The sequence below is a fragment of the Trachypithecus francoisi genome, unplaced genomic scaffold (assembly GCF_009764315.1).
Source record: "Trachypithecus francoisi isolate TF-2019V2 unplaced genomic scaffold, Tfra_2.0 Lachesis_group10, whole genome shotgun sequence".
In the NCBI taxonomy this organism is placed as follows: domain Eukaryota; kingdom Metazoa; phylum Chordata; class Mammalia; order Primates; family Cercopithecidae; genus Trachypithecus; species Trachypithecus francoisi.
In genome coordinates, this window is record NW_022681455.1 from 110,567,669 (window position 1) to 110,584,255 (window position 16,587).

The 16,587-nt window shown below is 44.8% G+C and overlaps 1 protein-coding gene across 3 annotated transcripts in view; it reads left to right on the plus strand.

The window, feature by feature from the left end:
• The window catches only part of WWP2 (WW domain containing E3 ubiquitin protein ligase 2), a 179,958-nt gene that overhangs the window by 120,683 nt on the left and 42,688 nt on the right, over positions 1–16,587 (plus strand). For all 3 annotated transcript variants that reach the window (XM_033218840.1, XM_033218841.1, XM_033218839.1), the window contains one exon: positions 5,684–5,894. In XM_033218840.1, the coding sequence (XP_033074731.1) occupies positions 5,684–5,894 (211 nt within the window). The remainder of the gene's footprint in view (positions 1–5,683; positions 5,895–16,587) is intronic.

Here is a 16,587-nt window from a genome sequence, read left to right on the forward strand (position 1 = left end):
CCAATCAAATATCTTTCCTTTGGTAGATTATTGGGGTTATTGAACAAGTGTTTCTTGAACAAATATTTAGCAAATGTTAAGCACTACAGACAATGGGAAACAATATAAGAGAAGGTCTCTGCCCTATGATCTCGTTCCGGAAAAGTTGAACTCACACCTCAGCAAAGTCAAAACAGCACATGTCACAGGGGCTTGTGTGGCTGAGGAGCCGAGGCCACAGGTACTGTAGGCTTCACAGTGTGGAATGCTCTCCCTGGGCTGCAGGGGTGGGGAGGGCGTCCAGGGAAGATGGCTGATGTGGGCAAAGAGACGAAGCAAGAACACAGGAGACAGAGAGTAGAAGTAGTGAAAAATGTGGGAAACAAATCTGCCCTGGCTCTCAAGATGGGTGCAGTCCTTTTGGGGAGATACGGGTGTACCTCAAATAATTAGGATTAAAAGTTAGAGAGCATTGGCTATATTGAATAGAGTTAAAAGGTAATACAGCAGACCGGGTGTGGTGGCTCATGCCTGTACTCCCGGAATTTTGGGAGGCTGAGGCTGGCAGATCACTTGAGGTCAGGAGTTCAAGACCTGCCTGGCCAACATAGTAAAACCCCATATCTACTAAAAATACAAAAATTAGCCAGGCGTGGTGGCACACGTTTGTAATCCCAGCTACTTGGGAGGCTGAGGCAGGAGGAGCGCTTGAACCGGGGAGGTGGAGGTTGTAGTGAGCCAAGATCATGTCACTGCACTCCAGCCTGGATGGCAGAGTGAGACTCCGTCTCCAAAAAAAAAAAAAAAAAAAAAAGTAGTACAGTAATTCTGTAAGGCATGATGGACTTGTAACTCCTTGTCTTTGACAATCCAGTTTTTCTATTTGAAGCCCCATTGGGGTTGAGTATGGTACCCTGTCACTGGTTGACTACCGTGATGCTGAGCCAGTAATGCGTTGTTAGAACTTAATTTCTCCTAACTATGAGCTGTGATGGGGTGGATTGACTTCTGAGGTTCTTTCAAGCTCTCGTGTTCTAAGAATGCGCGCACACACACACACACACACTCACTCTTTGAGAGCAGAAGAGGGGTATTTGTGAATACTCATGGGCACAGAAGGCTTGTCTATGCTAGGATATCTAGCCTTCATATTTCTCTGTTTCCAAATCTGAACTCAAGGTGTAGCACAAACTTTTTTTTCCTGCTTTTATTTTAAGTTCCGGGGTACACGTACAGGATGTGCAGGTTTGCTACATTGGTAAATGAGTACCATGCTGTTTACTGCACAGATCAACCCATCACCTAGGTATTAAGCCCAGCATTGGTTAGCCATTCTTTCTGATGCTCTCCCTCCCTGCACCCCGACCCCGCACAAATTCCTCAACAGAAGAGCTACTATGGGTGAGCTAGGGTGAGTCACAGGCTCTTGGTTAGGCCTGTGGACATGTACAGCCCTGGAGGGATCCCTTCTAACTAGATTTGCAGCTGCATGAACAGTCAGATCCAATTAGTGGTCATTGGAGGATCTCCTCCCCTGGCATGCCATGGGGGCTCTGCTTTTGTTCTTTTCATGGTCAACTATTTCATAATAATTATTTTTAATAATAGTACATATATGTTACTAAAACTTTTAAAAAAATAAAAGCTTAAACAGTATAAAGAATGTCTTTTTCCAATTCTGCTAACCTTCAGTTTCCTACCCCAAGGCCCACTGTTGTGTTTCTTGTGGTTCATTTCAAAGATTCTTGGAATATACAAGTATATGTATATCTATTCCTTGAAGAAACACACACGTGTGTATGCACACAAACTCACAAATGATAGCACATGTATACATTGTTCTGCACTTTCTCATTTAGTAATTATCTTAGAATTTTCCCACGGTATTTGAAGCTAACTTGAAGAGCTTCGTTCACCTCCCCTTCCCCAGTAAGTCCAGCCAAGGATGGGGACAATTTTAGGATCAAAAAGAATATTAGACTGGGTACAGTGGCTCACTCCTGTGATCCCAGCACTTCAGGAGGCTGATGTGGGAGGATTGCTTGAGCTCAGGAGTTTGAGACCAGCCTGGGCAACATAGTGAGACCCTGTCTCTACAAAAAATTAAACAAAAATTAGCCAGGCATGGTGGCGTGAACCTGTAGTTCCAGCTGCTTGAGAGGCTGAGGCAAGGGGATTGCTTGAGCCTAGGAGGTCAAGGCTGCACTGAGCCATAATTGCACCACTGCACTCCAGCCTGAGTGACAGGGCAAGACCCTGTCTTAAAACAAAACAACAACAACAAAAAAACAAAAAAACACAATGGATTGAAATATTTTACAACATATTTAAATCCAGTGCCTCATAAAGATTCTTAAACAAAATGAAACCTCAGTGTTCATTTTTTGAGGATGCAAGAAAATAAACTCATTCTAAAAACTGGTAAACAAAGGGAAAGAAGCAAGTATTTCTCCTGCCTTTTCTTTATAAACTGAACCTCTAGGTAGCCAAATAGTTGATAAGGGGAGGTTTCTCTTTATAGAAGTATTATTAGCTAATAAATGAAGAAAGTGTGGTAGAATTAGAATATTACTATTTCACAGTCTTCTGTGAATTATTTAATTATTTAAGCCTATTTCTGGACTTTCTTATTAATTGACACACCTATTCATGCATCAGTACCACATTGTTTTAATTGTTGTAGCTTTGTAGTATGTTTTAATACTTTAGAAACTCCCCCTACCCACACAAACACACACACACACACACACACACCCACTCTTTTACAGACTCCCCCTACACACACACCACTCTTCTTCTTTAGAATGTTCATGGCTATTCTTGTGTACTTAGTTTTCCTAATAAATTTTAGAATAAATTCCTCTAGCTCTGAAAAAAGTCATGGTATTTTTTAAAAAATTGAGTAAAATGTGTAGATGTGCATAAAGTGAATTGCCATCTGTTGTGTTTTACTGGCTTGCCTGAGATAGAATAGGAATATAAATATCAAGCCTTGCATTTCTGTTAGGGAAACATTAATTGCACACCATTTTTTTAGTCATTTATTAAACAACTAATTTAGCCTGTGTGAAAGGCAATATTTTATATACTTCAGAGAAAACAAGTGAATAAATCGTAGGCAATTTCTAGCATCAGCCTCCTACCCATTTGTTAAGATCTAGCTTGGCGTCCATCACATCGTATGAAGAAATTTGACTTTCAGCTGATCACCAGTCCCATGTGTGCCAATAGGATCATGTGGTCACTAAGAGTTATTATAATCTTTGGTTGAATTAGAGGATGTGCAGAGAGGGAGAAGTAGGGCATAGTGACAAGTGGTTTAGGCTCTGGAGGCACACAGCATGGTGTGAATTAGGTGCTATATATGACCTTGAGAGGTGTTGTAACCTCTTTGAGCCTTAGTTTCCTTAAGTGTTAAGTGGGGATATCAATTGTAACTAACTTGTGGGGTTGCGTGTGAGGCCTAAATGAGATAATCCAAAGGGCTTTGCACCTTGCCTGCACATTCTGGTGTTCTGGAAATGTTACCTGGTATTTAAGTTGGTAATCTGACTCTGCTGGCCTCATGGTATCTGATTTATTATGTTCAGTTCCTGATATGATTATCTAGAAGAGGCAGTAGATGATATCTAGAAGAGGGCAGCCAGATGATCGGGAAAGGGGGGCTGCCTAGAAACGCTGAAGAAATGGTAGACCTCTTTACTAGAAATGAGAATACTAACATGAAACAATGGCCATTCATTGGTTGATTGATTGATGGGTCTCACCCTGTCACCTAGGCTGGGGTGCAGTGGTGCAATCATGGCTCACTTGAGCCTCCACCTCCTCAGCTCCAGTGATTCTCCCTCAGCCTCCTGAGTAGCTGGGACCACGGGTGGGCACCACCATGCCCAACTACTCTTTTAAATTATTTGTAGAGATGAGTCCTCACTAGGTTGCCCAGGCTGGTCTGGAACTACTGGGTCAAGCAATCCTCCTGCTTCAGGCTCCCAAAGTGCTGGAATTAGAGGCAAAGTATCTACGTGTCTGGCTTAGATACTTTGAATTGCTTTGGAGGTAGAGATGGGGAGACTCAGACCAGGTAATACAATCAGCCTCATATGAAGAGGAAAAAAAACCAAAAAACTTTCTGGGCCGGGTCCTCTGGCTCATGCCTGTAATCCCAGCACTTTGGGAGGCTGAAGTGAGCATATCACTTGAGGTGAGGAGTTTGAGACCAGCCTGGCCAACATGGTGAAACCCTGTCTGTACTAAGAATACAAAAATTAGCCGGGTGTGGTGGCACACACCTGTAATCCTAGCTACTTGGGAGACTGAGGAATGAGAATTGCTTGAACCCTAGAGGTAGAGGTTGCAGTGAGCCAAGATGGCGCCATTCCACTTCACCTTGGGTGACAGAGCGAGACTCTGTCTCAAAACAAAACAACTCCCCACCAACTTTCTGGCAAGTACATCTGTTCAACAGTGGGATGATTCTGTAGTGAGCTCTCTGTGAAAAATGTTCAAGAAGAATCTGGATAGCCACTTGTTAGGGATACAACAAAAAGAATTTCTGCATTAGGAAGATGAGGCTAAGTGATGACTAAGGCGTTTACCTATGAAATTCCAGTCTACATGTACACATATGCAATCACATATGTGGAAAATTCTCTGCATATAGCTTATCACTTCCAAAGAACCACAGTTCTTTGAAACCTTATTTGATCCTTTTTTGAGTTAGAGGATATTGCAATGCACCTTGGGGTCCTTGTGAACATAAGTGATCATCAAAGAAGTGAAGAGATGGTGAAATGGGGAGACTTGGAGACTAGTGTGTTTCGCTTCTGTCTCATTGTCTGTTATCTCAGAGAAGACCCTTAGCTGTGAGCCATTCTTGCTTCCTACTTTGAGCGTGAGCCTTTAAAAGAATGAGCACATTATTGGAAGTTTTCTGCCTCTTCAGTGTGTATGAGCTTTTTGAAAGAAGGTGCTGGTCTTGTCTAGCAAGCAAATGACAAATTTAAAGAAAAGGATGTGACCCTATAAACTTGGCCTTGCTGCATTTAGCCCCAACACTTTTTTTTTTTTTTTTTTTTTGAGACAGAGTTTTGCTGTCAGGCAAATTTTTTTTGCCAGGCTGGAGTGCAGTGGCATAGTCTTGGCTCACTGCAACGTCTGTCTCCCAGGTTCAAGCAATTCTCCTGCCTCAGCCTCCCAAGTAGCTGGGATTATAGGCATGCGCCACCATGCCCAGCTAATTTTTGGATTTTAGCGGAGATGGGGTTTTGCCATGTTCTCCGGGTGGGTCTCGAACTCCTGACCTCAAGTGATCCACCCCCCCTCAGCCTCCCAAAGTGCTGGGATTATAGGCGTGAGCCACCGCGCCCAGCCCCAACACATTCCTGTGGTGTTCATCTTTCCTGCTACTCTTTGGTTGGAATAAATGTAAATATAATCATAGTATGTTAGAAAAACTTGATAAAGTTATGTAAAAAAGGTAATGTTAATATATTTATTTCAGAGTCATCCTGATTTCCTTTGGACAGGCATTAATGACTTTACTGTACTTTCCAAAGTCATGTTTTGTAAAACTTTTTGCTCTCGCCCAATACATGTAGGATAACATTATAGATACCATGTTAGCCTATTAAGTGAAAAACCTAGCAAGTATAAATAAAATTCTCATTCTTAGTTGATCTTTAAAGTATGATTTGTGCATCTTCAGTGAATGACGAACTCACAACAGCCACAGATCCCGAAGAGCCTTCCGTTGTTGGTGTGACGTCCCCACCTGCTGCACCCTTGAGTGTGACCCCGAATCCCAACACGACTTCTCTCCCTGCCCCAGCCACACCGGCTGAAGGAGAGGAACCCAGCACTTCGGGTACACAGCAGCTCCCAGCGGCTGCCCAGGCCCCCGACGCTCTGCCCGCCGGGTGAGTAGCCTTCTGTCCCATAAAGATCTCTCCTCCCCAAAGACTGAGGCTCCTTTACGGGGGCAGAAACAACGTAGTTATTTATTACCTAGTGGCCAGTAGCCTCTGGGGAGGCTGCTGTGCGTTGAAGCAAGGGAGATGTGGAAGAACTGCTTGTTCTACATAAATCTTAAAAAGAATCTCAGTTGCCTGGGGCAGAATCAATGCTACCTTGTACCGTGACTTGAAATGAACAGCTTGACTCAAAGAGTGTGGCTTTTATGGAACAAGGAGCTCATTTTGCTTTCCTGAATCATTGGAGGGTGTTCACCTAGATACTGCCTAGAAAACAGCTTTTCTCTCTTGAATTTTATCTTATCAGCCCATGCAGGAGTTGGGCATTAGGTTGTGAAGATTGCTGTATGTTATTCTCATAACCAGGACTTCAGTTAACATAAGCTACCCGTTTTCTTGCCATCCTTTTTTTTTTTTTTTTTTTGAGATGGAGTCTTAATCTGTCACCTAGGCTGGAGTGCAATGGCATGATCTCGGCTCACTGCAGCCTCTGCCTTCTGGGTTCAAGTGATTTTCCTGCCTCAGCCTCCTGAGTAGCTAGGGCTACAGGCGCACACGACCACGCTGGCTAATTGTTTTGTATTTTTAGTGGAAATAGGGTTTCGCCATGTTGGCCAGGCTGGTCTGGAACTCCTGACCTCATGTCATCTACCTGCCTCGGCCTCCCAAAGTGCTGGGATTACAGGCATGAGCCACCACACCCGGCCCTCTTGCCATCCTTTAGTTCAATCAGATGGCGTGGTGGCTCGTGTGCCAATCAATTCCAATGCTTTGGGAGGCTGGGGTCGGAGGATCACTTGAGGCTGGGAGTTTGAGACCAGCCTGGGCAATATAGTGATATCCTGCCCCTCCCCCCGCACCCCCCCACACAAATGTGGGCACAGTGACCTGTGCTTGTAGGCATAGCTACTGGGGAGGCCAAGATGGGAGGATTGCTTGAGCCAGGAGATAGAGGCAGCAGTGAGCTATGATCACGCCACTGTACCCCAGTCTGGACTACGGAGCGAGACCCCTGTCTCAAAAATAAAAATTAAATAAATCTGACAGCAAAGACCTTGGATGATAAGAAGACGGCCCCTGTAAGCCAAAGGGAAGTTCGAGTTTGGTTATATCGTGAGTGGAGATTACAAGCATGGACCTGGGAATGAAATAGCTCTGGGTTTGAAATCCCCCCACCATATGACCTTGGCCAAATTACTTAGCCTCTTGGTAAGTTGGAGATAATCATCATACATATCTCCCCAGGAAGTTAAGGGACTCAAATAAGATGGTGAGCATGAAGCCCTCACTGACTGGCGGGTGTTACACCTGGTAAGTGATATTTTTCAAGTGGTTGTGAAGGGGCCCTAAAGGAAGGGAATGCTTCTGAACCAGGAGGTGAAGCCCTTTCTCAGCAGCTCTGACCACGGTTGGGGCCAGCTCCCACTGCCCCTCCTGGTTATCAGTTTGGTGTGGAGGAAACCCACATCTGTATCACTCTAGTTGCTGGTGATCTGGCTGACAATGACTTGGCAGTGTGTGTCCTGTGAATCCTTGTAATTCATGAAGGAAAAAGGAAGAGTGTAAGGCCTCTTACTTGACTACAAGGTGTTGTATTATTCTTTTTTTCCCCTCCCTTATCCCATCTCCTTATTCTATTATTCTTAAGCCACTTTCTTTGTTGTTGTTGCTGTTGTTGTTTGAGACACAGTGTCACTCTATTGCCCAGGCTGGAGTGCAATAGTACAATCTTGGCTTACTGCAGCCTTGACCTCCTGAGCTCAAGCGATTCTCTCACCTCAGCCTCCCAAGTAGCTGGGACTATAGGCCTACACCACCACGCCCGGATAATTTTTGTTATTATTATTATTATTATTTTATTTTGTAGAGACAAGCTTTCGCCATGTTGCCCAGGCTGGCTTAAGCCACTTTCAAAAACCCAGTTGTCAAAACAAAAATCCTTTACCTGAAGGCATATGTGACCTTTACCACATACGTATTGTTTTCCTAGCATGTACCACGCTACCTAATTCTGTCTCTTCAGAAAGTCCTGTTCAACATTCCTTCGTACCTCAAACCTGGAGAGAATTGGCAGGATTGAGAGGCAGCTCTGAGACGTTTTTTGTGAGGTTTTTGATTTTAGCGAAGGTTAAAGTGAAAAGCTCACTAATCAATTGCTTTGTGTCCAGCTACTCCCTACAGAGATATATCTCTTTCGTATGTGGTAAGGAATACTCGAAAGACCTTTGTTTGGTTTATAATTTGAAGCCTGTATGTTATAATTTGGGGGGAACAGAGCAGAATCATGTTGGCAGAAAGGAGAGAAAATGGCCGCCTGTGTCCCCAGTGAGCTGTTTGTTTTCTTTCCGCTGAGCGAATGCCTGGAAGGCCGGCCTCACTCCTGTGTCAGTCTCAGGCAATTAGGGCTAATGGCTCAACATGTCTTTATGTAGGGCGTGTGTGAGGGTTACTGTTCTCGGGGATTGGGCACTTCCTGTTTCCAGGCAGCTGGAAAACTCCGGGCTCTGAAAACGTTCTTTATTCTAAGTCTGGCAGATCCAGCAGCCCAGGGAAGCCGATTCCCCTCCCTCATCCTGCCAGAGGCTGCAACATGTTTCTGAGGTGGAGCCTGAATAGCATCTTCTCCTTGGGGCATTTAGAACGTGATGAGGTCCACGTGTGGGCCTGGGGAGGCTGCTCCCCACTTGAACATCTACGATGGCCCAGGGAAGGGTGTTGGAGACCCAGTTTTCCAGCCCAGATGGCTTCCACGTGCCCTTCTAAATGACTAGGAGGGCTTTGAGGGCTGACTCAGAGCCTGGAGATCATCAGCCACCTACCTGGAGACTGACTAGCACTGCTGAGTGTCTAAGAGGGAGCACGGCAGGCTTTTGGTTGGCTGATGGAAGCCAGAGAGAGCACGATTTCTGCCAGCGATCCTTCCAGTTCATAGGCCTGCCAGCCCCACCCCAGCTGACTTAAAAGTTTAGGAGATCCAGGCAAGGCAGGTTATTAACACCAGGTTACTCCTGGTGTTCAGAGTCAGGAACCAATGAGAGAATGAAATCTGTCATTTCTAATTCCAATACCAACAAAGGGTGTATTGTGGTGCAGGGATTGGAGTGCCATTTCATAGGAACTGCATCTTCTTGAGTTTGCAGAATGCCTTTATCTTTTATGAGGATATATACATGCAGCGTCTGAATTGAGTATCTACTAGTGCCTAAGGTCTATATTCGAGGTTTTACACTGTTCATTCTTTCATTAGACAAATATCTGTTACTATTTAAGAGACGGCAGGTCGGGTGCCACGTGGCTATTTCAACCCAACAGAACTCATCATCTTACCCATCCCATCCGGGCTAGAACCTGGTCCTCCTCCTGGGAATGGTGCCACCATCTGCCCAGGTGACCTTCAAGCCATACATCTTTCCCCGTCCCTGACATCCATTTAGTCATCAAGCCCTGCCTCTGGGCCTCCAGACTGTGCTGTCTCAGCTTCCCATACTGATCCTGCTTTGCGTTTATCACAGGTGTAATTTGCATACAATTTATTGAGTGACCATCTCCTCCACCATACTCTAGGTGCCATACAGGCAGGGACTGTGTCTTTCTTATTTGCCTCTGCATGTCCAGCACCTAGCACATATGTACCTAGCCTGGCACATAGTGGGACTCCAGGAAATAGTTAAATGAAACAATGATTCTCTCTTTTTTTTGATTTAAAATTTTATTTTACGATTTTTTTTATGACACTTTAAGTTCTGGGGTACCTGTGCAGAACGTGCAGTTTTGTTATGTAGGTACACATGTGCCGTGGTGGTTTGCTGTACCTATCAACCCATCATCTACATTAGGTGTTTCTCCTAATGCTATCCCTCTCCTAGCCCCGAATCCCTGACAGGCCCCGGTGTGTGATGTTCCCCTCCCTGTGTCCGTGTGTTCTCATTGAAACAATGACTCTCTTAAACAACTCTTACATCTGCCCACTTGGCCACATGCTTTTGCAGTATTCCAGACCAAATTACCATGATCTGTCACTCAAGTGACTGTTTTTACCCTTTCCCAATCTATTTTAACTTTTCTTTTTTTGAGACATGGTCTCACTCTGTCACCGAGGCTGGAATGCAGTTGTGCAATCTTGGCTCACCGCAGCCTCAGCCTCATGGGCTCAAGTGATCCTCCCACCTCAGCCTCCTGAGTAGCTGGGACTACAGGCGCCTGCCACCACACCCAGCTAATTTTGTTTATTTTCATAGAGACAAGGTCTCACTATGTTTCCAAGGCTGGTCTCAAACACCTAGGCTCAAGCAATCCTCCTGCCTTGGCCTTCCAAAGTGCTGGGATTATAGGCATGAGCCACTGTGCCCAGCCCTGTTTTAACTTTTAAAAATAAAACTCTGATCATGACCTTTCACCACTTAGAATGCTCCAGTGGCTTCATATTGTCTTTGTGAATAAATTCCCAAATCCTTAAGAAGGCCTAAAAAGGCCTATGTAATATGACACCACCCACCTCTCAAGCCTTCGCCTTCGGTGAGATCCACTCCACATCTCTGCCTAAGCCATGATAACTTAACTTTAATTTGACAAATGCATCACCCTCTCTCCGGACTTAGGACCCTCCCCTGTGCTGGTCGCTCTTTTTGAAACCTTCCTTGCCATCTTGTCCATTATTTCCTATACATCCTCAAGTGTCAACTTAAATCAGTAAATCCTCTGGGACTCCCTCCCTGACTCCTGGCAGACAAGAGGAAGTGTGTCCTTCCTCTGTCACTCTTCTCACACCTGTCATTGCTTGTTTTCTGCCTGTCTGCTGTTCTTGGCTCTGCACACCAGGGTGGCCAGGAGCCTGGCACAGAGTAGGCCCCCAAGACTTGTTTGTAATGAATGGATGAATACTTTTAAATGCCATCTTTTTTTTTTTTTTCTTTCCTTCACCTAGATGAATGTATTTTGCTTCTTTGATGCCTCAAAGAAAGAACAGCTATGACAGCAGTATTGCATTTTCTTCCCAAGGTCAAGAAAGTTGAGCCTAATACTGTCATTCACTGGGTTGACTGGCTTTGGGTTCAAATATGCATCTCTTATAGTTCAGAATACTTTTTTTTTTTTTTTTTTTTTTTTTGAGACAGAGTATTACTCTTTTGTCCAGGCTCCGTCTTCCAGGTTCAAACGACTGTCATGCCTCAGCCTCCCAAGTAGCTGGGAGTACAGGCATGCACCACCACGCCTGGCTAATTTTTTGTATTTTTTGGTAGAGCCAGGGTTTCACCATGTTGGCCAGGCCGTGCTCGAACTCCTGACCTCCAGTGATCCACCCGCCTGGACCTCCCAAAATGCTGGGATTACAGGAGTGAGCCACTGCACCCAGCCCTCAGAATGCTCTTCTCTGTTCATAAAGGATTGCGTTTCCCGCACTGGGAGATACTGTGCAGCACGGCTCCTCTTCACTGAGGCATTTGAGCTAAGCTTGATTGCTTTCTGGGCCCTCCAGGGGACTCTGTCTTTCTAACTTTATCTTCTCAACTCATCCAGTTTCCCTTACTGAGTGACAGGAGCAAGGTTCTCTTGAGGATCTCATGGCTCTATTTTTCAGGTTATTGCCTTTTTTTTTTTTTTTTTTTAATTGAGATGGGTTCTTGCTCTGTCACCCGGGCTGGAGTGCAGTGGCATGATCATGGCTCATGGCAGCCTCAAATTCCCAGGCTCAAGTAATCCTCCTGCCTCGGCCTCCTGAGTAGCTGGGACTATGGGCGCATGCCACTATACTCAGCTATTTTTTTTTTTTTTTTTTTTTAGTAGGGTGAGGGTCTTACTCTGTTGCCCATGTGGATCTCAAACTCCTGGGCTCAAGCGATCTTCCTGCCTTGGCCTCCCAAAGTGCTGGGATTCCAGGCATGAGCCACTGCGCCTAGCTGCGTTGTCTTTTTGAAATATGCAGCAGATGAGACTTTGGCCATATGTGGTTACACGCATCAGAACATTTTAAGACCTGAAGGCTGCTGAAACCTGGGCTGCAGAGGTCCAAATACAGCACTTCCCATCCCTTTTTCTGTGTCCCCATCTGTAAGCCCTCCTGCTTTCCATAACTTTTAAATTAAGTAGCATAAAAGAAGCCAACTGGAGGGGTATGAAGTTTTCAGGTTGCAAATGTCTATGAAAGGAGGGGTGCCAGGAAGGTTTGGGGGGGCCTGGTGAGATAGTGGTTCAGGTCGTGGGCAACGGGAATCGAGGCTGCTTTGGTCTGTGGGCCCTGTATCTGTTTTTTTCTCAGTGCTTAGCCCACTTTGGGGATCCAGCGCTCATTATCAATGAGCCAACTGTGTGTACATGGCTTAGATAAACTCCAAGCGTGTCCCTTACAGTCTTTGCAGCTCCCTCAGTCCCACACACACAGAGGCACATTATTTTGCCCTGGCAGCCAGCACGCCACTGTGGTTTCTTACATAACGGAGGGCGTTGTGTTTGGACTGCCGACTTACCTCAGCTCTGCCATTTCACACCATGCTTTTTCTCCCGCAGCCATTGGCTGCCCCGTCTGTTTCCTGCCTCCGAGTGGAATTAATTGAGGAGGGATGTTTTCTAGATCTTTCAGATTTGCCATCTCCTCTACCCCCCGCCCAATTATGGATATCCAGAGGCACTCTCTTGAGATGGCCCTTCAGATACTATCAAGGACGATAGCCTTGTGAGAGTTCTTGGATGTTTGTTTGCGGGGACACTCGAAGAGATGTTGGAATCTGGAGCTTCTCTGCTAAGTTATAAACCAGGCGCTGCCATTGAATTTCATTCCAAACTCAACTTCAACACTAGCCAAAGAGCCTTACCCAAGAAGTTTTAAAGCTTCACTTCTCAAAACTATTTGTGAGAAAACGGTCCTTTTTGGTTGTTGTTTTGTTTTAATTTATTTTAAAATATTCTGTCTATTGTGAATCCTTTTATTCTATACTCTGCTCAATGAGATGAATCTATTGAGCACATATGTGCATATTACAGTAATGTCAGATTGGCACAAAAGTTCCTAAAGTGGGCCAGGCATGGTGGCTCATGCCTGTAATCTCAGCACTGTGGGAGGCCGAGTCAGGAGGATTGGTTGAGTCCAGGAGTTTGAGACCAGCCTGGGCAACTTAGCAAGATTTTGTCTCTACAAAAAATACAAACAAAAATATCAGCTGTGTGCACCTGTGTTCCTAGCTACTCTGGAGGCTGAGGCAGGATCGCATAGGTCCTGGAGGTCGAGGCTGTAGTGAGCTGTGTTCAAGTCACTGCCCTTCAGCCTGGATGACTGAGTGAGACCTTGTCTCAGTTAAAAGAAAAAAAAGTTTGTAAGTGCTTAGAAACTTCAGTACTTTTCTGGTCACAGAACAGTAACAGTTTGGGCTGTGGATTATTCTTTGAGTAGCTTCAGATTAAAGGATTACACTGTGAGCGTCTGTATCTTTCCTCCAGTTTGTTTCTTTGCTTACTGTGGTTTAGTTCAAGACTCTGCAGGGATTATTACATTCTTAGGTCACGTGGAATAGTGCATGTTTCTGGCTTCCTCATCACCGTCTCAGAACTTAAACTCTTATTTCCAAAGATTCTACTGTTGTTGGAGGCTGGGCCATGAAATGTCTTCACCTTATGTGTATGTATTCACGCATAATTACTCATTTTCATATCTACTGCACCTTCTTTCCTTTTTTTGGAGACAGGGTCTCATTTTGTCACCCAGGCTGGAGTACAGTGACGTGATCATAGCTCACTGCAGCCTCAACTTCCTTAGCTCGAGCAATCCTCCTGCCTCAGCCTCCCAAGTAGCTGGGACTACAGGCGTGCACCACCATACCCACCTAATTTTTGTACTTTTTGTAGAGACAAGGTCTTGCTGTGTTACCCAGGCTGGTCTCCAACTCCTGGAGGCTCAAGAGATCCTCCTATCTTGGCCTACCAAAGTGCTGCGATTACAGGTGTGAACCACCATGCCCATCCTTACTACACTTTCTTGAGAGCTTCTCAAGGAAGGAATATTGTGTCCGTCTTTGTGTTCCCTGCACCCAGCACACAACTTGGCTTCCAAGGAGAGGGAGTGATGTGTTACATGAGTGGGAAAATGATACCACATTCTCAGTGGCCCTTAAAATTTTTTAAAGTTTCTTTTTGATCTTATTATAAAAGCCCATTGATGGAAAATTAGAAAAAAATAGGAGGCAGGAGAAGAACAATACCTAGTAACAACAGTTAACAAACACCCACCCAGATCTGACCATTGGTATTTCTTTTGCACCTTGTGTGTATTTTTTTGTTTTTAAACACTAACTACAGCTATTGTGTATCGTAAGTGTTTCTAACGTACTGGGGACTGCGCAGTTTCCTACGTGGATTATTTCATGCAGTCTTCCCTCTGTGAGAGAGCTACTTTTATCCTCATCTTGCAAGTGAGGAGAACTTAAGCAATTTGCCAGGCACCACATATACAGATACACATATAACACACATCTACCAAAATGTGATAACCTTCCAATATATGCTTTTAAAATTCATTCGTTTTTATTGTAAAATATTGTAAGCATGCAGATACAAATGGAGAAGAATGTAAGAAATTCACCTGTGGCTTACCATCTTTAGCTCTGTGCTGCATTTGCTACAGGTCTCCCCCTGTTTTTTTTTGTTTGTTTGTTTTGTTTTTGAGACAGAATCTCTGTCACCCAGGCTGGAATGCAGTGGCGTGGTCTCAGCTTACTGCAGCCTTTACTTTCCAGGCTCAGGTGATCCTCTCACTTCAGCCTCTCGAGTACCTGAGACCACAGGCACATGCTACCATGCCAGGCTAATTTTTGTAATTTTTGTAGAGGTGGGGTTTTACTGTGTTGCTCAGGCTGGTCTCGAACTCCTGGGCTCAAGCCATCTGCTCCCCTAAACCTCCCAAAGTGCTGGGATTACAGGTGTGAGTCACCGTGCCCAGCCCCTGAAGAGGTCTTTTAACCACCTCTTTTTAACCCCTTGATGTGTAAGATGTTACCAGTACAGCTGAAGGTTCCGTGAACTCTCTGATCTCATTCCCTGTATACAGTGATAGATGGGACTTGGGACATGCATTTAAACTGCTATACGGTATTCTGTTAATGAATAGATAAAAATTTACCCATTTACTTGTTTCTTGACAGCTATAAACAATGGCTACAGTAGGCTGGGCACAGTGGCTCACGCCTGTAATCCCAGCACTTTGGGAGGCTGAGGTGGGCAGATCAGAAGGTCAGGAGTTCGAGACCAGCCTGGCCAATATGGTGAAACCCCATCTCTACTAAAAATGCAAAAATTAGCTGGGTGTGGTGGCGCACGCCTGTAGTCCAAGCTACTCAGGAGACTGAGGCAAAAGAATGGCTTGAACCCAGGAGAAAGAGGTTATAGTGAGCCGAGATTATGCCACTGCACTCCAGCCTGGGCGACAGAGCGAGTCTCCATCTCAAAACAAACAAACAAAAAAAATCAAAACAAAACAAGCACAATGAAACAATGGCTGCAGTAAAGTTTTCCTGTATATGCCTTTTTGTGTACATCGTTTTTTCTTTTTCTTTTTCTGTTTTTTTTTTGAGACGGAGTCTTGCTCTGTTCCCCCAGGCTGGAGTGTGCAGTGGCACAATCTCAGCTTACTGCAACCTCCGCCTCCCAAGTTCAAGCGATTCTTCTGCCTCAGCCTCCCAAGTAGCTGGGATTACAGGCGCCCGCCACCATGCCTGGCTAGTTTTTGTTTTTTTAGTAGAGACACCGTTTTGCCATGTTAGCCTGGGTGGTCTCGAACTCCCAGCCTCAGGTGATCTGCCCACCTCAGCCTCCCAAAGTGCTAGGATTACAGCTGTGAGCCACTGCACCTGGCCAGTTATTTCTTAAAGATTTGTACAGTAACTGAAATTTCTGCATTATAGGAAATGAAGATCTTCAACTGTAGTAGGTATTACCAAATTGCCTGAGTCACGTAACCAATTTGCACTCCTGTGAACATGCGTAAGCATTCCTGCCTAAAACTTAGTGTTGTCAGATTTGTTTCATGTGGGCCAGTCTAATGAGCATGAATGGTACCTCTTTGAGGATTCAATTTGAAGTTCCCTGATTACTATTGAGATTGAACCTTTTTTCACGTGTTTTTATTAGGTTCTTTGGTTTCTTCTTTTGTAAATTGCCTATTTATTTTTGTCCATTTTTAAAATTTGTATATATATTTATTTTTAATCTGCAGGATTCTTTTTTGTTGTTGTTTTTGTTTTATTTGACATGGAGTTTCACTCTTGTTGCCCAGGTTGGAGTGCAATGACGCAATCTTGGCTCACCGCAACCTCTGCCTCCTGGGTGCAAGCAATTCTCCTGCCTCAGCCTCCTGAGTAGGTGGGATTACAGGCATGTGCCACCACACCCAGATAATTTTTTTGTATTCAGTAGAGATGGGAATTCACCATGTTGGTCAGGCTGGTCTTGAGCTCCTGACCTCACGTGATCCACCTGCCTCGGCCTCCCAAAGTGCTGGGATTACAGGCATGAGCTACCACACCCGTCCAATCTGCAGGATTCTTAATAATGCTAGATACAAATTGCTTCTCAATTATATGCATTGCAAATATTTGCTCCCAGTCTGTGGCTTGTCTTTTCACTTTGTTTATGGTGCCTTTTATCGTACAAGAGT